This window comes from Amphiura filiformis, chromosome 3, assembly GCF_039555335.1.
Source record: "Amphiura filiformis chromosome 3, Afil_fr2py, whole genome shotgun sequence".
Lineage (NCBI taxonomy): Eukaryota > Metazoa > Echinodermata > Ophiuroidea > Amphilepidida > Amphiuridae > Amphiura > Amphiura filiformis.
Window position 1 is genome coordinate 13,771,293 of NC_092630.1, and position 26,674 is coordinate 13,797,966.

At 37.8% G+C, this 26,674-nt stretch overlaps 1 protein-coding gene across 1 annotated transcript; it reads left to right on the forward strand.

Annotated features, from left to right (window-relative positions):
• Positions 1-196: 196 nt before the first annotated feature.
• On the forward strand, positions 197-19,266 carry LOC140148071 (ras-related protein Rab-7a). The gene is made up of 5 exons (XM_072169924.1): positions 197-328; positions 13,578-13,673; positions 15,391-15,517; positions 16,484-16,702; positions 17,691-19,266. The coding sequence occupies exons 2-5, from the start codon at positions 13,621-13,623 to the stop codon at positions 17,907-17,909; spliced, it is 618 nt and encodes a 205-aa protein (XP_072026025.1). The 5' UTR covers positions 197-328; positions 13,578-13,620; the 3' UTR covers positions 17,910-19,266.
• The last annotated feature ends 7,408 nt before the right edge of the window (positions 19,267-26,674 follow it).

Sequence of the window (26,674 nt, forward strand, 5' to 3'; positions counted from 1 at the left end):
TGACTCAACTTTAAATATTCAAATATAAATTAATAAACAAACAGACAAACAGACAGACAAAACATTGGAAAAATATGCACCTGTAATGAGTCAGTGACAGAATGACATGACATTTGCGCGATGAAGAATTAGAAAAGGAACTCACGTATAGAATGCAGGGTTCATTTAAACACGTCAATGGTCATACATTGCACATCAGTGCAGATGAGGATGTGACGTTTCTGCATCTGGTCCCGTGACCTCCATATTGAAGTTGAACTACGAAGGCGTAAATGGTGATTTTCGTCAACGCAATTTTCTCGAAATATTAACGAATTGGCGCATTTTGGTAAGGTCTTAGTAAATATTTAGGTTCGGTAGAACAACCGTTATATATAAAGCTTATCATATGTGAATGTTTTTGAGCATTTTTCATGAAAATGCAAAAATCCGAATCGGTATTTCATACGTACACTCATCATCATCACGTTCATTATTCAGTGGATTGCAAAACATACACAGATTCTAGTCTACCAACCGGAAGACATAGCAAAAACTCTTTTAACATACATCTTTAGTGTGTTAATTGCCGTAAATGCACACGATTTGTTAATATTTTTTGCTATTTATTTGTTACCAATTACCGCGAGAATTATAGTAAAGAAGTGTCAATTTGGCTGTAAAAAACACGCAATGCCAAAGCAATGCAATGAATGGCTGCTGCATGCAATCATTTATCATCATGTAAAAATTGTTGTTATTGTCCAGTGTCATGATTGTCATATGATCATGATGATTGTATTTTTAAGCCAAAAACTTAGTAAATCAAAGTCAGATAGTTCTTGCTTTATAATTAAGGGGGTACTACACCCCTGCCCTGGCCAATTTTGTGCCTATTTTTGCATTTTTGTCAAAAATTATAGTGCATTGGTGAAGTATTTAAGATATATGTATATTAGGGCAAGGACTACAACTACTATGTAGGTATGCCAGGTGCATTAAAATTTGCCATCAAACTGCATCATTTTATATATCAAATTAAAGCCCTTGGTAAAGAAAGCCAAAACTGAAAACCTTTTTTTCATAGCACTTTCCGTAGCAAAGTTACATCTTGTCAAAGTCAAAGATTGACTTTCATCAAAAAGATTCAGCTAGCAAAATTCCCAAAAAAAGCATTTCGGTGGTGTTTCTAGATCTTAGTCTCATGTTGATGCAGCTTTTTTAATGGAACTGCTATCAAAATCCCTCAAAAATTCCATGTGCGAGTGACTTACCACCATAAAAAATCATAATTTGGGTTAAGTGAAGTATAGACAACATATTTATGTAGGTTTCCTTCTTAGGCCAGTTCTTTTATATTTCTATGTAAATTATGTATTGTGTTCTAGGCGAATTTGGCTGACTAGCAAATGTGTTAATTAAGGTTTGCCTGGGATACCTATACTATGTACACTGAAAATTCAGCAACTCAAGGCGAGTAGTTATTGATTTATTGATCAAATAATGGTTTTCCCTCATTTTTGACTGTAACTCCACAACTGTTGTCTGTGTTGAAATAAAACTCCAGTGCAGTAGTTGTAGTCCTTGCTCCTATAATATGTATCTTGTCACCACTCACCAATGCGCTATAATTTTTGAGAAAAATGCAAAAATAGGCACAAAATTGGGCAGGGGTGTAGTACCCCCTTAAAATAAAAGTTATAAATAACAAAGATGATTCAGGTACGTATCATGGGTATGCATCAGGGTTCCCGTTAAGGTTTTAAAAATGTGCGTCGTAATGACGCAAGTTTGCTGATGAGGTTGCAAAAACTTGCGTCCAGACAGATTTTTGTGCGTCCATCTGAAATTCACGATTATGACGATACACACGTACCCCGGGTCTACACCTCATCAAATGTTCATTGTTAAAAAAAAATAAAAGTGCATTTTCGCCGTGATATTCCATCTCCATTCGCTATGGTAATTTTTCTCATTTCTGTGTCAGTTTTGGTCCGAAGCGTGGTCAAAAACAGGTGCAAAAACATGAGCAAAGTCTGTCAATCTTGAACAAATTTTTAGATTCGTATTTTACTTCCGCATTTCTTTTTTTAAATTAACGTGTAGTTGATGCTACAAAGCTAAAACTAGCGCGCTGCCACAAATAATACGAAAAAGGGTTATCATTTAGATTTTGTCTTTAAAATTGCTTTTATTCATCGTAACAATAATACTAATAAAGGAAACCTAGATTATTTATGAGAAAATAAACTTAAAATATTAAAAATTTAATATTGTCAGGTTGTGATAATTAAATAAACATTAACCGCACGTTAGCGGCACGTTAGCGGCACATGTTCAATCCAGCAAGCTGGCTTGTAAATAATCAATCGGGACTTCCCCAGGCCATCAACTTGAACAGCGATCGTTCGGAAAACATGCAAAAAGTGCACGATTTCCTGACGTTGCATTTACAAATGTTGCAGAATTTACTTCAATTTTTAGCAGGTGGGTCAAAATTTTGGGGCTTTTATTATCTTAAAATATAAAAGAATAAAATTTCTTATTTTTATCATCAATTAATGATAAAATTTGAAGTTTTGTCTGCGTCCACATGCATGTGACATGGACATAAAATACTTGATTAGCCATGTGAACTTGCGTCCAAATTGGTAAAATACGCGTCTGGACGCAATGACGCACACTAACGGGAAGCCTGGTATGCATAAATGCCTGGATCATCATGGCCTGGATAGGAAATTGTATATTCACTATTCAGGGAATCCCTGATCATACAATTTCCTATTCATGCACTTAAAATGCAAGAAAATACATTTCAGCAAGGATGACAATTTTTGCCATCCTTGTCCCTTGTTTACAAACTAAGTCTATCGATTTCTGTGTATTCCTCTAATTTAAAAACGTTTATTAAATGGATTTTCCCTGCCCTAAAACAGCGTTTAAACGTGTAAGGAAAAACGGGGCTAAAAATACCAAAAATCTTCCCAAGCCATCGGCATACTACGCTAGTTTAATAATAATAATAATAATACATGAAATTTATTAAGCGCCTTATATTGCATGCAACCACAAGGCGCTTTACAAGAAAAACAAAATACAACTCTAAAACTCTCAAATAAATCTACAACTCTAAAATTACAATAAATTATTTACCCAAGGTAAAAACACATCAGTTCAAGCTCATGCCGTGCAGTTTGTCAGGAGAATCTAGGAAAACCGATCACAAAAACCGAGCAAGAACAAAAGAACAAAAAGGCAGCATGAAATTGCACATGATATTAATTGCACTCAGAAAACATATTGTTTTTACTCCCACATCAGCATGGGCAAAAAACATCTGGAGCTAAAACAAGCAGTTTTCATGAAGTAGCTAAACAAACAATTTTATGTCAAAAACGAATATACAAAAGCAAATTTAGCAACAACATCAAAAATTTCATTATCACAGTAAACATTTTTTCTTAAGAACACAGTGAACCATCTGTATACAGCGAAAACAAAGGAAGTTAAAAGAACGGCATTCCCGTTATTGTCCATGATAAAAAGTCACAAAGCGACGTTTAAAAGGTTCGATGAAGAATTAGGTTAAATTAAAAAGGTGTGTTTTAAGACCTTTCTTGAAAGCACTTTGACTAGAAATTGCACGAAGTCTACAGGGGAGCTTGTTCCATATAGTAGGTGCTGCCACAGCAAAGGCCCTTTCACCATAAAACTTGGTTTGGGGAACTTAGGAGGGCATAGGCGCACCTCAGAAGCCGATCTCAGGGCCCTTCTTGGCTTGTGCTCCTCAACTAGCTCGGCGATGTATGTAGGCGCTGTACCGTGCAGAGCTTTAAATGTAAGCAAAGCAACCTTATACCTGATTCGCTGTTGCACGGGTAGCCAGTGAAGGTCCCTGAGAACAGGCTTCATATGATCTTGCTTTTTACACCTAGTGACAAGTCTAGCAGCTGTATTTTGCACCCTTTGAATCTTTGAAATTTCTTTCTCGTGGAGGCCATACAGCAGAGCATTACAAGAATCTAGCAGCGAAGTCACAAAGCGTGCACTAAGCGTTCAACTGATGGGCGATCAAGATAACGTCGTAATTTGCCAATGCGGTAGATCGCGAAAGTTGCTGCGCGGACCAAGTTCTTGACATGATCTTTCATATCCAATGACTTGTCAAAAGCGACACCAAGATTTCTGGCAGATGTTGATATGTCAATTTCCGATGTATCCATTGTAATTTTGGGGAAGGGCAGAGACTTGACAAATTTTGAGCTGATGTGGACTAGCTCGGTCTTTAAGTCATTCAGAACAAGTCTGTTAGCCGTTGTCCATGCCTTGATATCACGAAGACAGAGCTCCAGGCGCGGGATTACAAATTCGCGTTCACTAGGATGTAAAACTAGATACATATGTGTATCATCTGCATACGTCATGAAGTTTATGTTATGAGACTTGATGACGTCACCAAGTGGCGCAGAGAATAACGTAAACAAGAGCGGGCCGTTCACTGATCCTTGAGGAACACCGTCTTCCAAGAGAACGTTATCAGACAATTCACCTTTAATAGAGATTGCCTGAAAGCGACTTTCCAGATAGGATTTATACCACTCCAAAGCTGTTCCTCCAATGCCATAACGGTCACGCAGGCGATTGATCAGTACTTCATGAGATAGCGTATCAAACGCCGCGGAAAAGTCTAGGAGAATGAGGATCGCTTCCAGATGTCGGTCGGCAGCAAGCAGAATGTCATTTTGGATCCTTACGAGAGCTGTCTCAGTCGAATGAAACTTTCTGTATGCAGATTGGTTTTTTGCATACAGATTATTTTCAACAAGGTACTGGGTAAGCTGTGAGGCAGCAACACGTTCGACAGTCTTTGACAGGAATTTGAGATTAGAAATCGGGCGATAGTTCTTGAGTTCATTTCGATCAGCGTTTGACTTTTTTACGAGTGGAGTGACCTGCGCGATCTTGAGAGACTGCGGCATTACACCTGATAGTAGAGATGAGTTGATTACACGCGTGAAATGCGGCAGTAGTAAGTCCAAGCACCCCTTCAGAAGATCTTTTGGTATTGGATCCAGAGGAGACGATTTTATAGCAGACTTCATCAAGATCTCCTGGACGTCTTCAACTGTTACCTCATCGAACGATGCGAACTCACTATTGCATGATTCATCCAGCGAAACAGACAATTCTGGAGGGTTGATGTTATCAAGGGCATCCAGCAATTTTGAACTTTACCCTTGAAGAAATCTCCAAAGTCATTTGCAAGTGTCTTGTGACATGAATGATCAGGCAAAACACTCGAGGCAGAAGATTTGCTTAGCGGTTGGCGTACTTGAAAAGCTGGCGGTCATCACATGAATCGATTTTATCACGATGATACGCGCACTTCGTTTCTTCCAGTTTTTTTGCGATGATCTTTGCACTGCTGAATATAAAGTTGTTGATCGATTTCTAACCCAGACTTCAACCATTTTCTCTCGAGCCTTCGCTTTTTACGCTTTGATTCTCGTAGATTGTCGTTGAACCAAGGAGCATTCGGTCTATAAACAATTGTCCTAGTTTTGATAGGAGCATGTACTTCCAAAAGGTTAGAAAGAACAGATTCATATTGATCCACAAGAAAGGACGGGTCAGCAGTATTGCTCTCATCATCGTTACAGAGAGACGAATCTTTAATGTCTCTCCTGAATTCCTCAAGATCGATTGCACGTAGGTTTCGTGAGCGAACTTCCACTTTTACAGGTGGTGGTTTCAGAACATCCACGTGACACTTGACGGCTCTATGATCAGATGGTAGACCATTCACAACGGACACATCGGTGACGAGTTCTTCTGAAATTCGCGATATTATAAGATCCAATGTGTGGCCACGGCGGTGGGTTGCTTGCTGGACATGTTGATGAAGTCCAGCTGAATCAAGAAGATCCAGGAAAGCTGTTGCATCACGGTCTTCAGCATTGTCGACATGAAAATTCAAATCACCCGTGATAAGAAGATTTCCAGGGGCAATGGAAAGTACTTCCAAGAGCTGAGAGAATTCAGTCATAAACATATTAACCGTCAATTTGTTCTCAGATGAAGGAGGTGGGCGATAAATCGCAATAAGTCTGAGCGACGACGATCCATTTGACAAAATGGCATCCATATATTCGAAGGACCGAAAGTTCTTTGTCTCATTGAGTTTTATGCTGAAACCTTTGTGAACTATTATGGAGATTCATTTCAAATGCATATAGAAATGTGTTTATTTCTCATTCTCCCAAATGCCAAAACCAACATTTTGCTGTGACCAAAATTAGGCCGCCATTTTAGAATGATGCACTGACTTCCGGGTTACCAAATAAGCTCTAACAGTAAAGCTGAATACTTGATCCGCTTTTGCAGAAAGGCGATTTTCACGCATGCTCAGTGTTTACTTACATTTTCAGAGCATCGAGCTGATCAATCAATTCAAATCGCTGAGGCAAAAAATTATGTCGCTTTCGCAAGTTGAAGAAATCTCAACTTCCCAGGGATATCGCTTGACACGTGAATGCGTCAACCAATCATATACTATAGGTATCCTAGGTGAATTCAAATTTGCCATCAAACTGCATCATTTTATATATATCAAATTAAAGCCCTTGAGTAAACTAAGCCAAAACTGAAAACCTTTTTTTCATAGCACTTTCCGTAGCAAAGTTACATCTTGTCAAAGCCTGACTTTCATCAAAAAGATTCATCTAGCAAAATTCCCCAAAAGCGGCATTTCGGGGTGTTTCTAGATCTTAGTCTCATGGCGATAGCAGCTTTTTTAATGGAACTGCTATCAAAATCCTCTGAAATTCCATGTGCGGGTGACTTATCACCATAAAAATTATATATTTGGGTCAAGTGAAGTATAGAAAACATATTTATGTAGGTTTCTTTCTTCGGGCACAAGTTTTAAATTTCTATGTAAAAATGCATTGACATTGTCGGCGAATTTGGCTGACCAGCAAATGTGTTAACTAAGGTTTGCCTGGGTTACCTATATACTAACCATCTGAATCTATTATTTTGCTAATTAATTTACCTTTCCTGATTATTAATTTTTAGTGATGAATTTAAAATTCAAAGCAATAATTATTGACAGCAACTATAAATGTTTTAAAAATGTATTTTGTGGCATTTAGAATATTTTAATTGTCGTCTGCAATCGCTATCACTGTGATAAGTATAAATGCGAAAGCAACGGGCGATGCATCGAAAAATTAGACGATTGCCCATCGCTTTCCAAAAGCGTTTCATCTCAATAAAGCTCGGTGATATTTTCCGGTAAAAATATAGTTCCAGACTTTGTTATCAACTAGGCCTGGCATTTTCGGGTAATTTTGTACCCGGGTACCCGAAATTTTTTTTTTTTAAGTTTTTTATTTTTTCGGTTTTGTTGTGTCCCTGGACCTAGACCTAAATGCTAGGATCATTCAAGAAAAATTTCAAGATGTTTTGTATTTTTAATATGAAAATTGATACTTTGTATTCATGTCATACTCTATTAATGATTTCAAAATGCATTCAAATTCAATGCATTTTGAAATCACTAATAGACTATGACATGACAATACAAATGATCAATTTTCATATTAAAAATACAAAACATCGTGAATTTTTTTATATTTTTTTTTAGGTCAACCATTTTTTTTTTTTTTTTTTTGGTACCCGGGCAGGGTATTTCCTGCCCGGGTAATGTAATCTCGGGCGGGTACCCGCTAGCCCGCCCGAAAATGCCAGCCTTATTATCAACCATTTTTGACTTGATTTTTTTTTTTGGCTAAAAATATGTTTACACAAATTTGCTAACTTTTTTTTGCTAAAAATACGTTTACACGTTTAGCGAATTTGCTAAACGTTTAAACGGCTTCCTGGCCGTTTATACGTGTAAACGTTTAAACCTGACAGCATTAATACAAACAGAGATGTAGACAAAGTCAGAACTGTTCCGGTTAAATCCAAACACTCAAGTACGGTACCATAGAATAGGTTGAATAGGCAGGGGTTGAAATAGCGGTAGCCAGATAGCCATGGCTGTTAAATTTTCTGTTGGGCTACTGGGTTTGATCTCCATGTAGCCCATCGGGCTATTGATACTTGCTGCTGTGTTTAAGCTCCATCATCCATGCCTGACAATTAACAAGAGTCCGATGTTGGGCCAAGAAAAAAATGTTTTAAGGGCTATTGAATTTCCGCCAGGGCTATCAGAAAAAATGTCTAGATAGCCCGGATGGCTATCAGGAAATGGTCCCTTATTTCTACCCCTGAATAGGGACAATTTTGACACTCTTTAGATTGTATGGGGTTTTTTTTCTTGCAGCCCCATGAGCCAAACTTTTGAGGGCATGCCTTGTAAGAAAAGAAATAATCCTGTCAAAATGTTAAAGTAATCTTTTTCGCAACTAAATATCATACTAGTCAGAAAAATAATGATGCATCTGGTAGCTTAGATCATGACTGTCATAGTTGCAATTATCCCAGATTTTTAAATCGTTGAGGTTTTTAACAACAAAAAAACATACACTCGGTGTATTTTCAATTTTGAAACTCAAGGCCATTATAATTCTTCTCAAATTAACCCCAAATCATAATAAAACCCCACATGGGAATGGATGTTGTTTGCACTGCCTAAATTTGATTTTATTTCTATGGTAAGAATTGAAGCCTGTCGGTACCCGATTTTTGAAGTCATGAATTGGGATTCATAAGTGATATTTTGAACAGATAATGAGTAATACTCATGAGTATGCTTACAATACTGCAACATTTCCCGGTACCACTGAGCAACTGCTGAGCACCAACTTTGGCTGAAAACAGTCCCTACATATCATTTGTGAACAAAATATGTCTCAAAATCACATCCGGTGTGAGTACATATCGGCACAGCGAGGCAATGAACAGAGCTGTTTACGGGGCATATCTAAATCTATGGTAATCTTCCAGCAAGTGGGGCCATTTATTGCAAATCATTGCCTTGGTTTTCTTGGCATTGAAGCTGAGACTGACTGTAAGTGCTGCAGTCTCAACAAGATGAGAGTAACTCTTCGGCCAATAATGCTATGTCATCAGCGAAAATTTTGTTTATAGACCTATCCTCCAACTTTTCGTGGTATTTAGTGCGAGCCAATCTTCATTCCTATCTAGTGCATTCATGAGAGCATAGGTGAGGATTTTATAGGAATGGTGCAAGCATGTCCCCCTGCAGTACTCCAGTCTGAATTGTCAGTAATTCCATCTGGTGTGGTGACATGGGCAACATAATGTACCGGTACTTCATATGACATGCTCTTAGAATGTCCAGCATTTTTGCCCAATGTATGGTGTCAAATGCCTTTTTAAAATTGATGAATACCAGGGCTGAACTCTTGCAGATTGTTGTTGTTATCACAATTCTTCTCAATGCCATTATCATTTGTAACATGTACAATGTACATGTATGACATTTTTCACCTTCAGGGTGGAAGTCAGTTTGAATTATGTCTACTGGTCTTGGGCACATAAATGCAAGGCTCTACGTTGTTTACACGTGCAGTGGGATAGCGCGCATTACGCATGCGGCGCCGACACACTGCCTGCCAGTTGCGATGCCGTGTTTGTTTGGCAACCAATTTGTATTTTTTTTAAATGGTTTAAACTATATTTTCACTGATTTTGAGGCAACCAAATATATTTTAATGCCCTTTCCGTATATTCCGTATGAATTCGGCGATATTTGGATTGAAACTGACGGTGCCTTTCCATGGACATACAAACACCCATACAAGTTTTCATTATTTATAGTAAGATACAATAAACATAACCCATTACATGTATATTGAATTGGATATAAATAGCCAACACAGTGTTTTTATATCACCTGCATGTTTATACCAGATAAGTGGCATTTTCCCATCTATATGCAATTGATTTGGTAAAATTTAAACCAATACATGTGGACAAAATGAATATAACTTTTCATTGTACTTTCATACTTAATTCTTTTTTGTATTTCATTTTCATTGAAATTCAGCACTCGCCATATATCAAGAAGAGATAGTAAATGAATATTGTTAAGATACAAGACTTGAGCATTTTGTTTGAGGTTGGTCCCATCAGGACAAAAGTGTGTCTCCGCACGTAGCAACCATTTAAACAAACAAACGGACAGACACCACGACAGACATCAGATATACAGACAAACAGATACACATGCAAAAAGGGCAGGCAACTGGCAAAGAGAAACACTCAAAATTTGATTCACTGATGATTATGCAAGTATTATCAATTTGGCTACTCTGAACTTATTCTGACAAAACTGAGTGTTGTTGACTAGTTTTACCCCCTCTCGTTGATAAATATAAACTCAGTCTTGATCTTCAAACCTCTCTCCAACACTATCATTCTAGCAGATAACTTCATCCTTCACATAAACCAAACCCAGCATACTTTTATATGGTATGGAATCATTCTATCCTTTTATAATCTGTTGATGATTAAAATATGATGCACTAGTAAATAATAAGGATTGACCAAGCATCGATGGTCGATCGAAACTAATTTGTTTCTATTGCCTAAGTTTATGTATGTAAACTTCAGCATTATACTCACATTAATTAGCCTTAACATTACAAGGAACACTGGCTCCGGTCTACTCGTAAATTATGGATTCTTTCCCTCAGTAGGCTAGTCAATGAATTACAATGGCCTCATCCCAACGGCATAGTTCAATAACCTCAATTAAACAATCATAGTGCAAAATTTGACCTCAAGTTGCAGAGTATGAGTTTTTGTACCCAAATTTTCAAAGGTCATTCAATGAATGTACAAATGTATAGAAGATAAGAACTGTGCCCTGATAGACGAGTATGTTGTGGATCCTAGTGAGTGAACTTTTCATCCTTGACCAGGAATTGAACCTGTGACCCTAGGGTGTCTAGACCTGTAAGTAACTCTAAGTCATTGGCTCAGGTCACCATTTATGTAACTTTTATAATTGTGCAAGGGTGCCATTAACAGGTTACTTCATGTTATGCAAGCAATCCTGCTGGTGGCATTGGTACTTGTGTACATTGTACTACGTGTACATTGTAGCTCCTATATCCGCTACATACGAGGGGGTATCCAAAAGTTTTTGACATCACCCAGAAGGAAACAAGCTATATCGATGAAATTTTGTCAGTGTAATCACTGATCCTTATGTACATTATGGTCCAAAAATGGTCCCATAAGTATGTTTACTTTCTTTACAGGTGGTGCTAGATGGGCAGTAGGCGCATAACCTGCAAGATGGTGAAAATTGAGGCATGCAGCGTGATTAAGTTCCTGCATTTGGAGGGTTAGGCCTACAATGCTCAGAAAATCTATGATGAAATGAAAGTTATCTATGGTGATGATTGCCCATCATATGGCACTGTTGCTTTTTGAAAAAGGAATTTCCAAACTGGCCACATGTCCTTCACAGATGAGCCAAGAAGTGGGCGTCCATCACTTACGGATGTGGCCACAGTGCAGAAACTCAAGAAAGTGGAGGATCTTATCATGAAAAGGTTATGCACCTACTGCCCATCTAGCGCCACCTGTAAAGAAAGTAAACATACTTATGAGACCATTTTTGGACCATAATGTACATAAGGACCAGTGATTACACTGACAAAATCTCATCGATATATAGCTCGCTTCCTTCTGGGTGATGTCAAAACTTTTGGATACCCCCCTCGTATATATGTGCTCATTGGGAAACAACCCTAGAAATTAACACATTTACTCATGCAGTCATCAACACACACAATCATACCGGTATTATGATATGAATAAATGAGTGAATCATGTAGATCATGATTAACCCTAACAGGACCATGCTTTATGTGAATGGCTATCATGATTGCTCATTGTCTGAATGAAAGGTGTTACCCCTAGATGTAATAAATGAGGATGTGTAGTGTAGCAGGCTTCCCGTTAGTGTGCGTCATTGCGTCCAGACGCGTATTCTACAAATTTGGACGCAAGTTCACATGGCTAATCAAGTATTTTGCGTCCATGTCACATGCATGTGGAGTTGTGGACGCAGGCAAAACTTCTAAATTTTATCATTAATTGATGATAAAAATAATAATTTATTCTTTTATATTTTTAAGATAATAAAAGCCCCAAAATTTTGACCCACCTGCTAAGAACTGAAGTAAATTCTGCAATATTTGTAAATGCAACGTCAGGAAATCGTGCACTTTTTGCATGCTTTCCGAACGATCGCTGTTTGATGGCCTGGGGAAGTCCCGATTGATTTATTTACAAGCAAGCATGCTGGACTCAACATGTGCCGCTAACTTGCGGTTAATGTTTATTTAATTATTTATCACAACCTGACAATATTCAATTTTTAATATTTTATGTTTATTTTCTCATAAATAATCTAGGTTTCCTTTATTAGTATTATTGTTACGATGAATAAAAGCAATTTTAAAGACAAAATCCAAATGATAACCCTTTTTCGTATTATTTGTGGCAGCGCGTGTTTTAGCTTTGTAGCATCAACAACACGTTAATTTAAAAAAAAGAAATGCGGAAGTAAAATTACGAACGAAAATTTGTTCAAGATTGACAGACTTTGCTGATGTTTTTGACCACGTTTCGGACCAAAACTGACACAGAAATGAGAAAAATTATCATAGTGAATGGAGATGGAATATCACGGCGAAAATGCACTTTAATTTTTTTTTAACAATCAACATTTGGTGAGGTGTAGACCCGGGGTATGTGTGTATCATCATAATCGTGAATTTCAGATGGACGCACAAAAATCTGTCTGGACGCAAGTTTTTGCAACCTCGTCAGCAAACTTGCGTCATTACGGACGCACATTTTTAAAACCTTAACGGTAGCCAACCAGTGTGTAGCATTTTAACTCAACCAAAATGAGTATAAACATTCAAAGTAACCCAAGTCAATGCAACTTGAAATTCTCTGCATTAAGTGGCTGATGGTACTTAAGGGGTGCAACATTTACAGGCTCCACTTCTTGAAATACCTCCTCCATCATGTTGTATTTTTTATAATATATTGTATTTTGTTGTTCATTTTTAATGGAAAATAAATAAATTAGATAGGTTGATTGGTTATGGATGTCTTGTGTTTTAGATTTTTGCAGGTGAGATGTCAACAGCTCCACTTGAGGGTATTAAGGAGAGCTGTGCAAACAGTTCCCCTGAAATTTTAAAGGAGAGTGGTCGAGCTGTTAAGCAGAGTGGTGGGCGAGCTAGGCAGCAAGAATGCAAAAAGTGTAATTTTGAATTTGCTAAAATCTATTAATATAGATTATTGATATTATTACTGATATTTAGTCATAATTTGTGAATATACTTCTGCACAATTAATTAGTGAAGTGATAAAAACAGCTTCCTTGATGCATTTAAGGGGAGTGATTTATAGCTCACACCAAAGCAATTAAGGAGAGCTGTAGGAGAGTGACAGTTCTAGCTCTCAAAACAAAAGCCCCGTGAAGGCAGTCACTCAAACATCAAATCAAATGCACCTAAATGTACCAAAAGTTGAAAGCATCTACAGGATAAAAGTTAACTGTTTTCTGTTTGGTCTGATTTATCTATTTTCAGGTAGAGCTCTGTTTTCTCTAATTTATAATACTAGTAAATCACAATGACATCAAGAAAGAAGGTTTTACTCAAGGTTATCATCCTTGGAGACAGTGGGTGAGTATTTAACTACCGTATTTCGTCAAATAAACGCCCCCAGGGGCGTTACAATTTCCCAAGGGGGGGCCTTTATTCAGGGTCAATTTTAGAACGATAATTCCCGTTAAAATCATTAGGTAAACTAAAAACGCATGCTAAAATGACGAACTATGAACTAGAAACACTGATTTCTGGCTCACTTCCGGGTTTCTGATCCAGATTTTCGCCAATTATTGACGCTATTATGGACCATGTGCGCAACTTGGTAAGCTTACCACACAAGATAGCATGGAAATATCGGCATTTTTTAAACATCTTGGTTGAAAAAAAGTGGTGGGGGCGTTTACTTGAGGGGGGGGCGACTATTTGACGAAATACGGTATGTCAAAAACATTGTGTTGAGCAAATAGGAAAACTAGTTGAAATCCTAATAGAATGAATATTAAATCTGTTCTTCTGGACTTCCTACTTTGATAGCGACAGTATGACATCTCATGCAAGGCGCATCATCAGGCTGACTTATCAGGCACTGAACTATTGACATGTGACACAGTTGATGGTATGACGTCACAGGAGAGTCGTCAAGTTATTTTGCTGATTCGCCACAACCTGTCAAGGACCTACGACGCAGCAATCAGGAAAATACCGCTACGACTCTCCCGTGACGTCATACCATCTGAAACTTGTTTCACAGGTCAATCGTCAGTTCAGTGCCTGATCAGTCAGCCTGATGATGCATCTTGGGTGAGATGTGATACTGTCGTTATCAAAATAACAGATTTTTAATGGCAAAATGGGCCGTCCGTATTTTTAAATGCTCAAAATGCATGAAAAATCAAAATTGCATGATTGGTCGCTTTCCATTGTGTGCCGTGGTAAATTCAACCTAGAATACAAAAAATGTTCAAGTCGGTTAGGAGAATTCATTTAAAACCTGATCGGAAATCACAATTGTTTTGATAATTTTCATCAATTCTCTCTACTAGATAATTACACAAGACATGTATACACGCTTTTATGCCCAGAAACCTGGTGTAAAGGAGTCGATGTGTAATTAGATGTTAAAGTCATGATGCATATTATTGGGCAATGGGCAAGTGGTGAATTGTGACGCATGAATGATCCTGACAACCCAGTTTCAAACATCAAAATAATTCATTGCTCCTAAAACAGTATACCTTATTGCAAAATGTAGTTAACAAATGGAGAAAGGCGCCAAGAGAGACAGCTTGTTATATCTGTATGGCATATGCATAGTATGAAATACGATATGTGATATGATATAATATGGCATGATAGCATTTACGGTATGGCATGATATATGATACATGTATGTCATTATATGATATGATATAAAACATGTTATATATTATAATGTTATTCTGTGTTATGATATTACAATAATGCATCAGAAGTTTCATTCTTTAAAATGCAATAAAGCTGTGTTAGTTAATTATAGATACAAAATAATAAGGGCTCATATTGAAATACCCTACCATGTTTTCACACAGAAAGAAGGCAGGATTCCCCTCGCTAAGCGCGCGCCTCAGGAAAGCTCGGTCATAAAACAGATGGATTATATGCATCAGTGATACAATTTTAACAAAAGAAGGCTAGCACAGGAAAGCTGCAGGATGGCGCACACCTTCATGTGTAAGGGAATCTCAATATGAGCCCTAACAATATGGTTGACTATGTATGATTTTATTTTTTTGTTCCTCATTTTAATTTTCAGGGTCGGCAAAACATCTCTAATGAACCAATATGTGAATAAAAAATTCAGTAATCAGTACAAGGCAACAATCGGAGCAGATTTTCTCACAAAAGAAGTTATGGTTGATGATAGGTTTGTCACAATGCAGGTAAAGCAATCAAGTGCCTCTTAAGGGGGTACTACACCCCTGGCCAATTTTGTGCCTATTTTTGCATTTTTCTCAAATATTATGGCGCATTGGTGACAAGTGGGATATGTGTATTGTAGGGGCGGAACTGCAACTGCTGTACTGAAAATTCGCAACTCAAAGCGGTAGTTATTGATTTATTGATCAAATATTGGTTTTCCTCATTTTTGACTGTAACTCCACAACTATTGTCTGTGCTGAAATAAAATTTCCAGTGCAGTAGTTGCGGTCCTTGCCCCTATAATATACATGTCTTACTTGTCCCCAATATGCTATAAATTTTGAGAAGAATGCAAAAATATTAAGGTATTGTTTTGAATGTTTTCACTGCAGAAGTAGTGATGTAACAGGATTAATTACCAGAACGATGGGTCTACATGATTTTTGAATGCATTACCTTGCACTATAAGCAGGCTGCAGCACTGCCCTCGTCACCTATGTATATTGCAATCATAGATTGAATACGATGCCGCTCTTTTCAAAGACCCAATTTTGCAGGTGCATGTGCAACATGAACTGGGCATAATGTGAAATTTCTATAGAATTACCAACCAGTCTAGTGCAGGGCAATACATTAAAACATGGTGTAGACCCATCGCTATGGTAATACTTCTATGGCAAATTGCATACATCAAGGGTCAGTGCCACACAGCCTCCTCTCCATTTTGGCCATATAGAGAAAAAGGTGATGGAAGATTTTGCTCACACAGCATGATGAGACCTTGTTATACTGGATTTATACTTTGAAACTGGTGTGTTATGGAGATGAATTTGGTAGCTCATTGGCAAAAGATTGCATAGATTTCCTTTTTCCATCTGTTTGTACGGGGTTATTTTGTTTTTCTCCGGCTACGAAATCATGACCTACAAACTCACTTCATATTATGTTCTTGTGTCAAGGCTAATCATGAACTTATTTCACCACAGATATGGGACACAGCTGGTCAAGAAAGATTTCAAAGTTTGGGTGTAGCCTTCTACAGAGGAGCCGATTGCTGTGTACTTGTGTTTGATGTCACCTCACCCAATTCCTTCAAATCACTGGATAGTTGGCGAGACGAGTTCTTGATACAAGCGAGTCCGAGGGATCCAGAACATTTCCCATTCGCCGCACTAGGCAACAAAATAGATCTTGACAACAGAATGGTATGATTTACTTGTATTAGGCCAAATAAAAAAGAAAGTATGTCTCAGACACATTTGGTAAAAAAGCTAAGTGCTATGCGTTTTTTTATTTTAAGACAAAATTGGATCGCTATACGATAGGCCTACTGAAAAATTGAAAATAGGAGCAAAAAAAACCCAAAAACCGGCCAACGCGTAGCTCTAAGTGCTTAATTGGATTTCACATAGCAATGCGCGCGGGTGTCTGAGACATACATTCTTTTTTTCTTGGCCTTACTATACATTGTTTCACCTAGTGACATAGGTGCATATTCAGACCTGCCAACTGTCCCTCATTTTGAGGGACTGTCCCTCATTTTGGGGTTTACCAAAGTGAAAATGAGGGACAGTCCTGTTTTCTGAAAATTTCAGTGATGGCAAATTTAAATGTAAGAGCAGCAGAAAATGATGAAAATGTCACTTTCAAATTTGCTATAGCATTCTCTTTAGTCTGAAAGTATTACACACCTCAAGTCTTTGAATTTGTCTTCCTATATACGTGCATACCTCAAATTGAGTATTGTCGCACAGGCATAACGTGCACATTTTTTTTACCTATGCACGATCCTGGAACCTAGGATGTACAAGGTTTTGGTCTCAATGTCCTTCATTCGGACTTCGGTAGGTTGGCAGGTCTGCATATTTTGCAGGTCGCAGTATCAAACCCCTGTCAAAATGGTGCAACCTGTGAGGACAGAGTAGACTCCTGTACATAAAAAGACAAATTTTGGCATTAAAAACCTCACTGTTGTTGTTGCTTTAAAAAAAAAGTACAACAAAAATTTTCCAATATATAGACATTATTTTTCACCGATCTGATATTTTACTGATGAATCATATATCGAGCTGATCTGATATCGGATTTGATTATCAGTTCAACCTTATCACCAACGAAATGCTTGAATTCATCTGGTGATGACTTGCATATCTGTGCCTAATATGACTACTCATTTCTCTTCATATTTTACAGGTATCAACCAAACGAGCACAAAATTGGTGCGAGAGTAAAAATGGCATCCCCTACTTTGAAACAAGCGCCAAGGAGAGCATCAACGTAGAACAGGCCTTCCAGACCATCGCAAAGAACGCCCTGGCACAAGAACCAGAAGCAGAGCTGTACAATGATTTCCCAAGTCAGATAAAGCTGAATGATGATAACAAACCTAAATCAGACGGCTGTGGATGCTGAGGGGGAAAATAGGCTAGACAAATTCAAACAGGTCCAATCTTTATTTTGTAATTTATTTTTATTGTTATTTTTTTTTTCTTCAAAAGAGTACAGGAGATTTTGTCTATTATTGTTTTAGATATGATAGTTACATGGATCCTAGATTGTTGTGACACTGTAACATTTATCAACAAAAATGAAGAAGAAAAAATCTTTTTTGTTAACACATTGCTGAATTATGAACTAAACATTTTTATTTGGTCTTGTGAAAACCCATCAATTATCAGTCTAAATAAATTCTTTTGTTGTTGTTATGCAAGGAAAAAGTACATAATTTTATACACCAACTATAGGAAATGAGAGCCAAAAGTGGTAGAACATGTGTGAATCAAGTCGAGCTGAAAAATTAATTTTGTATACATTTTGGTATAAGCTAATTCTGCCAGTGTGTAACCTGTTCAGTCTGGTCTCCTTAATCTAATGTGTTGTTGAAACAATATCTCCTGTACTCTTTTCCGCAATTTACTAACCAATTGCACATAGATTTATTCCCCCCTCTTCCCCGACAAAAATAAACTGTAAACCAATCTTTTTTGTACTGTACTTGACCATGTATATGTAAATTAGGGATGTGTCACCTTGTGTTATTAAAAACAAGGAATTGTGGGATGGGGTCATCATGAGGTCAATAGGGATGAGACACAAGGAAATTTATAAATAGATTTCTCAGCTAGCAGCGAACACATTCCGCAATATATCCAGCTGCATAACGCATCAGAAGAACTAAACTCATTCACAGAGTTGCTTGTATGTTTGTGAAATTGAAATGTTATGGCTAGATTGCTGAATACCATGGATAAACTGTAGTTTAGATTCAAGTCTGGAATAAAACATTTTGTTCTTGTAAGACTGGCTGAAAGTTTAAAGGTCCGTTCATACTATGCCGCAGTTGTTTTGCGGTGCGTTGCTACACTGCATCCTACTGCAGAATACTGTCTCGTAGTAAAGTTAAAAACACTTTAACGTGGAAATGTGACGAGTTACGTTGAGTTGCGGCAAGAAGTAATTGATATATCGGCAACGCACCACAAAGCAATTGCGATGTTATATAAACGGACCTTAACACTGTGATTGTGTGTCTACGGTATTCAACAATCACTCCAATATTTCGTAAACTTTACTTTTTACCAAATTGTCCATCGTATCTAATAAAAATTGATGACTTATGTTGCAAAAAATTGTATATTGTTAAAATTGAAATAACCTGCTTGATATCATGTTTTAAAAGCATGTGATTCACTTATCTTTGTGAGGAATAATTGTGTCAAAAATTGCATACATTGATTAGTAAATGCAATTCTGCATATTTTGAATGTTGTATGTGGTTTGTGATGAGTGACTCCTTTGCTGTTGTTAACTGTGTGAATATTTTAGTTGCACGATAACAAAGGACGCAAGCAAAGTAATGCAAAGGGCGCAAGTAAAGTAATGCAATAAATGGGCTGTTACACTTGAAATCCATATACCCCTTATGGAAGACATGACATTCCACACAGGGACTGTGAATTTCAATGGGGCTACCTGAATCTGCGACTACGTTTGAATTCTACATCCCCTGTGCGGGTCATTAAGGTCATTAGGGGGTGTATGGATTTTATAGATCAATAATGATGCCAAACAGTTAGAATCATTAATAAATAAAAACATTGGCCTGGTATGATTTCAGGAATAAAACGGTTGAGATCGAAATCAAACAAGTCATGATTTTGCTTGCATAGAGTTTCACATTAGGACAGGGGTTGTCAATGATGTTTACTCATGGCTATGGAGGGCCAAACTCATTTCAAAGATCTGTTTTTGAGAGCCAAATACACAGACCTGCCAACTGTCCCTCATTTTGAGGGACTGTCCCCATTTGGGGTTTACCAAAGTGAAAATAAGGGACAGTCCTGTTTTCTGACAATTTCAGTGATGGCAAATTTAAATGTAAGAACAGTAGAAAATGATGAAGATGTCTCTTTAAAATTTGCTATTACATTCTCTTTAGTCTATTGTGATAAATTCAGACCTGCAAAACCTTCTCTGAATTCTGAAAGTATTGCACACCTTAAATCTTTGAATTTGTCGGTACCTGGTTTGTGTACATGTACAAGGTTTTGGTCTCAATGTCCCTTATTCTAACTTCGGTAGGTTGGCAGGTCTGAATACACCTTGTTGTGCTATAGTTACTGTACTATCAGAGCTGATTTGGTTGGCTGGCTGAATATGGCCTGTGAGCCGCCTATTGAGAACCCCTACATTAGTACAACTTTGCCTCTTTTGGGGGGAAAAGATCCTGCTCTGTCACATACAGATGGGGTTAAAAGCATAGAGTTAGGAGGAATTCCACCGACGATCTTGAGGAAAAAACATGTTGCCACACCAACATCATCAATTGCCATGCTCTGGTGCAAACCATCCTGTTAATGTGTGTGTGATCATTTGAAACTACATGTACATCCTTCCCTTTTCCATATCCCCCATCATTCAGTGTTGGGGAACGAGGTGGAAATATTGAAGGTGCTGTAGTGAAAACATTGTGGGAAGGAGGTAACATTGTTGGAAATAGGCTGGAATGTGGCAACATTTTTTCCAGGATGGTTGGTATTTTCAGCTGTAATATTAGCACAATAACAGTGTGATGATAAAGGTCCCAACATTTTTTATAAACAAGACATACTTAAATTATTTCCCATGGTTCCTTTCAAGTCAGTGAAATAAAATGGCTACTCACATATCTGACATCTGCTGTGAATGACAGTGGTTCAGGTCATGAGTATACTCCCAATATTGCGACTGGTCATATGTTCTCTTTTAAGGGGCTAAAAAATGCATCAAATATTTTGTTCATATGGAAGTAACAGGGCATATCCAGGGTTGTTTATGCAAAAAAATATGCCTATTTTGGGCTATAGTATTAGGAATTTACTCCGGGTATGCAGTCCTTAGTGCAGTGTTGGAGCCACAGATTTTGAAGAGCTCTGTGGGTGACACATTAGTAATTCTGTTTGTTGACACACTTCACACATACATGTAAAAGCGTATTGTGTAAGGTAGGGTACACTTGCATTTCTGTGAAGAAGTTTGTCCACCTGGTCATTGAGAGTGACAGTGGCGTAGTGTCATAGGGGCACCAGGGGGCATGTGCCCCCCCAATCGATCTGAAATTTTTACAAATCCCATAGGAAAATTGCTGAAAAAACAGCTTGTGCCACCCCCCCATCAGACCCGTGCCCCCCCCAATCAGACCCGTGCCCCCCCATCATGGTTGGTGCCCCTCCAATGTTATGACCCACGCTACGCCACTGGAGAGTGAAAACACGCTTGGGTCCTGGTAACAGCAGATTCTGAATGCAAATGACATTGAAAGTGGAACCAATTGAGTTACAAAGTATGTGAAACTCCTCAACTTGTTGATTTTATGTTTGCGCAGATTCAGTCACTAGGAAAATTGTGTTTTCAACTGTATTGGTTATGTTATAGTTGTGTCACAATGTCCACATATATGTTTTAGAGTTACAACACACTTCAAAACCACCATCGGCAGCCAATAAGCTTGACACATTTTGAGGTATCAAGAAACTATAGAAATAGACCAATGTTCAAAGCTCACTTTCCATAGAAGACACTTAGCGCTTGTTTCTCAAAGCATGGCTAGTTTGTTTGTTTACCCAGGTTGGTCCGTGAGGGACACATGCTAATCCATGGAAAACCATGGACCGCTCCAAGCTCATACAATGCACAAGCCTGGATAGCCAGTGTAGGCTAATAAATATGCATGCTGGCCTAGATAGCTTTGATAAACAAAGCAAGAAATGGAAGAAAATAGCTAAGAAAAAGAGAAAAGACACAATCAATTGTACAATTTTACTCTCAGCCCTTACTTTGTGAGAAAGGAAACTGGAATTCCAATCTCAAGCCCCGATGCAAAGGCTTAGTGGTCAGGCTTCCTAAGCCATCAGGCTTAAGCCCAATTAGTCCGATATACCAGTGCTTACATTTTCACATCATACATTACCTAGAAAATGGATCCACATTGATAAGGCTAGCCTACTGGCTTAGCAAGCCTGACCACTATCCAAGCTTCGAGAAATCAACCTTTTATTCTGTTCCTTACAGATTGGTATAGCTGAATATTAGCTGGATAATGTACTAAATCCAGATTACTTGGGTTTTAGTATGGAATCAAGTATTCCTGCAAGTTTACATCACTTGTGTCTGTTTCAAATGGAGTAGTTTCTTTCATAACCAGGTAATTTTGAAGGCTTCTGTTGAAAATTTCTTGATGCCTACGACAATTTATTTTTTTATTTAAATATGACCATGTTAAATAGCTGATTAATAATTACTCCTACTTGTCCTGTTGCCTATATTATTACTAACACATATAAGACAATATCAGATGACTTGTTGACAAGGGTGAAATTAAGCGGGAGACGGGAGCCGTTTGGCCCCCAGAAACTCTGCAATGGCCCCTGGTTCCATCTCATTTGTAGTTGACCAGGGGAATACTTTTTTCAACAAACTTGCCCCCTGGATAGTGAACCAAAAATATCAAATTTTAAGCAAATAGTGCTTATTTAAAATCCAGCATTTATCAGCATATCTTTGGTAATTGGAAGTGGCCCCTGGTTTCTTCAAATCTTGGTGAACCAGGGGCCACTTTTTTTGTCAAAGTGGCCCCTAGTTCAAGCTCTCTTATTTTCACCCTTGCTTGTTGACATGCTAAAGTAACCAGTCATTAATCAAGCTTACAAACACGTCCTCATCGAAAAATCAAACCTCCCAATCAACCATCCAACCAATGTAAAGTGACAGGCATTTGTTTGAGAAATGCTGGTTTTGTATTTATTTTATTGCAATGCTTGTAAAGCTAATATGAATTTTTTCTGATGCAAATCAACTATTAAACTGTATAAATATTAGACATGTTTTTGAGTTCATATTATGAGTTTACATAATCGTGTCAATGCAAAAGTATGCAGCAGTTGTATCGGTAGTAAGTGCATTATTGGACTATTCCAGTTGAAATCCATATCCCCCTATGGAAGACATGACCTTAATCGTTCACTCATGGAGTGTGAATTTCAAATGGTGTTACCTGAATGGGTGACTCCGTTTGAAATCTACATCCCCTGTGTGGGAGATTTGGGAAAAGCCCAATTCAACTGGAGTAGCCCTTTGACCAAGATCCAAAGTGGGGTACTAACTGTTGATATCATTATTGAGCAGCTTTGTCCCTATGTCCCATCATGCAACATTCCATGGGGCTCATGTCATTTCCATGTATGATCACAGAATGGTATGCAAGGGCGGCGGAACCGGGGGGGGCCAGGGGGGCCAGTGGCCCCTCCACTTTTTTGACTGGGGGGCCTGGCCCCCCCACTTTTAACCCATAATGTGCTGTGTGTAACATGTCCTGGTGAACATAAAAATCAAATCTCTATTCTAGACCCTTAACATGCTTAAAAAGTGTAAAAATGATGCAGAAATGGCTTCAATTGGACCTTCATTTTGCAAAATTTTCCAACTCCCCTGTATTAGGACACCCAACACTAAAAGCAATAATTTATACAATTATAGTGAAAACTTATTTTCGGATAATACAAACAAAAATTGTACACAATGATAGTGCCAGAATGGTCCACCAAATGGCTTCAATTGGGCCTTCAGTTTGCAAAACTTCTGAGGGGGCACATCCCCCTCAGACACCCCTGCGTCGCATAAGCGTGATTGAGATGAAGCTTTCATGCCATTATTTAGACTTTTGCATCACCCAGACTGGCCCCCCACTTTCAAAATCGTTCCGCCGCCCTTGATGGTATGTTATGGAATATGGGGGAAACTATATTGTTCCTTAGGAAAGCTGGAATTTGACAACAGTGTACATTAATGGTTTCAAAAGCAGATATTGTAAATACAACTTGTTTGCTTGCATTGACATGATGATGTATTCTCAAATCAAAACTAAACTCTGTGTCCAAGTTCTTCAGTTATTCTCAATGAGGTAAAACCAAAGAGTACTACAGACGCGCCGCCATGTTTATGTGTTTCTTTAAATTAGTGTGGAGTAGTCCACCGGCAATCTTCAAAGTGTGTGATGGTTTGCATTTTGTGTCTAACGTATTGTGCCAAAAACACATGATATTAGGTTAAGTACTGCATGCGCAAAGCTTTGTAATGCTCAAGCTGAAACGCACCAAATGCCGGAGGTACACTATTTGAGCTCCCATGAGTGACAAACCAAAAAGGCAGATTTACCATAACATTACACACAGCACAATTTTGAGTTGGTACTCTTTGGGTCTAAACTCTTTGGTTGTTCTTCATATGCCTACAGTTTTTGTCAGAGAAGAACAGCAGTTGTTTACATTTTGAGGGCGTGCAGAGTGTAAACACGGAAGTGGGGTTCTGATTGGCTGAATCTATCGTCTGACAATCATAGCAACAGACCGATAATCTGATTGGCTGATTGTGCGTCAAAACGTTGGTCGGCGCAGATTGGCACCCTTGAACGGAACACAAAGCTCTGCGTATGTCGTTCATTAACAGGACTGAGCAAGGGACTGCCGTTCTTCTCTGAAACCCAGTGTAAGTCAGTCAAAAGTGGGAGGTGTCATATTGCATGCCTGCTTGATATTAAAAGCCGAGAAGCCAATAGACACGGATATCTCTTCCGTTTTCTGCAACTAGCTATATAAGATATTGGACATGGAATTTAAACATGCAGGAAAAACAATCACCACACTGTTTCATTTAAAAGTTGGTGTGTGCTTGGGAAATTTGGTACATGTGAAAAATAATATAAACTTGTACAAAAATTCTGATGTTGTTTAACTGACCTAGACTCTATTTGAAGGGGGTTAGTGTAGCATTTAATGATAATGTAATGACCTCACTGTGGGGGTCATTTGTACAATGTAAATGTCTGTACGATTTGTACTGCTGCTTATAATTTATGTAAATTGCTTCAATAGGCATAAAATTATTGACAAAAATTGGTCTTAACATTAAAACTGATGTTTACTACAATAATTGTACAAAGAAAAGTAAAAAAAAAAAGTTTCATGCACATTTTATAACCAACTTTGTTTGACTGTGTGATGATTAATGACATTTCATGAAAGTATATATACAATTATAATCTATGAAAAATTTCAATTTTGGTCAAGTTATACTATCTCTGTAATGCTCCTCAAGTTGTTACCAAACAGAGGCAAACACAATATATGTGACCTACTAACACAAAATGAGCATAAAAGTCGCAAGTTGGTAGTTTTGAGATGTCACTGCTGTGTTGGTGTTCTTTGTTTCTCACACACCTGTTCAAGCCAATAAAAGTGTGGGCCATTCACGAAGGACATACTACTGGCGTGTACAGGTGTGCGGCAAAAAAAGAATATCAACTCAGCTGCCAGGATGTCTCAAAACTACCAATTTGCGACTTTACGCTCATTTCGTGGTAGCAGGTCACATATGGGAGTAACATTAGATTCATTGTTCCAACAAAGAATGGTGTAAACTTCTCATTGATGCACTTTAAAATGAAGATTTCCACCAGATGGAAGCCTTATACTTTTGTTTCAACTCAAGATTAGTAGTGACATCAGAGCGCTTGTACACAGTTACACGGTAAGAGAGGTGACAAAGTGCCCTTGTGCATGCGTGTATATGCTCTGGGAGATTAGGTTAATATAAGGGATGCAAATACTGTGATCAATATGCACTTATGTCGCTACCAAATTTGAGATGAAATGAATTGTAGTATATGTGACGCGATCAAGCAAAATCAGTCGGAACTTGGAAATATTGATTTTGAGATATAGCCAAACAAAGGAAATATTTCCTTTTGTTTTGGAAACGCTTAAATTGCTCATATCTTTGGAACCGTTTGTTCAATTTCAATGCTGTTTTCTGCAAAATCCAGATTTGTAAATGCTTTTCACTATCCTATTAGAAACTGAAAAATTAATATTTCCGAGTTCCGACTGATTTTGCTTGATTGCATCACATATTATGGGCCAGGTGAACCAATGGGATTATTCTTGCAGAAATGTGGCATATTACCGGTAACTCACTAAGTTTTAAAAAATATTGAAATACATAATAGTGTATATGTACACTATTATATATAATATATAATAGTGTATATATAATAGTGTACATATGTCACATGAACTATTCTGTGTCTGATGTGAAGTATGGATTAGAATTGTTTATTGTAGAAATTGTACCGCTGTGCAAATAAACAGGTAGCATTGAGCTTGGTCAGTTTTGAAGCGGGTCAGTTTTGAAGCAGGCCATCCTAGTTGGCATGTTTTGCTCTGTTTTGTGAGACTCCGATGTGAAGGGCTTAAACCAAGTCCTTCTTGGATTGGGTTAACAATGTTCATATGCAACTGCAAATCAAGTGACTTTTTTCTTACTTCATGTCAGACAGTCAACAGAAGAATCTATTCATACATGTAGGCAGAGATTGACTGCTTGCAACAAATGATGTTATATTATAATGTTAGGAAAGTCAAATTCATGGTGTACTTTATTTCAACAAGACTAATTCTGTGTTTGCATTACATGACTTGATTTGTGAAGGTGTAGGGACAATATTAATTTTGACTGCTTACATATCTTTTCTTTGTAGAAAGTTTTTACCACCAATTTTAAAAGTATGGAATTATACAACTCCATGCCTAGAACTATTCAGATTTACCCCATACAAAAGTTTTCACATAATATGATCTATATAT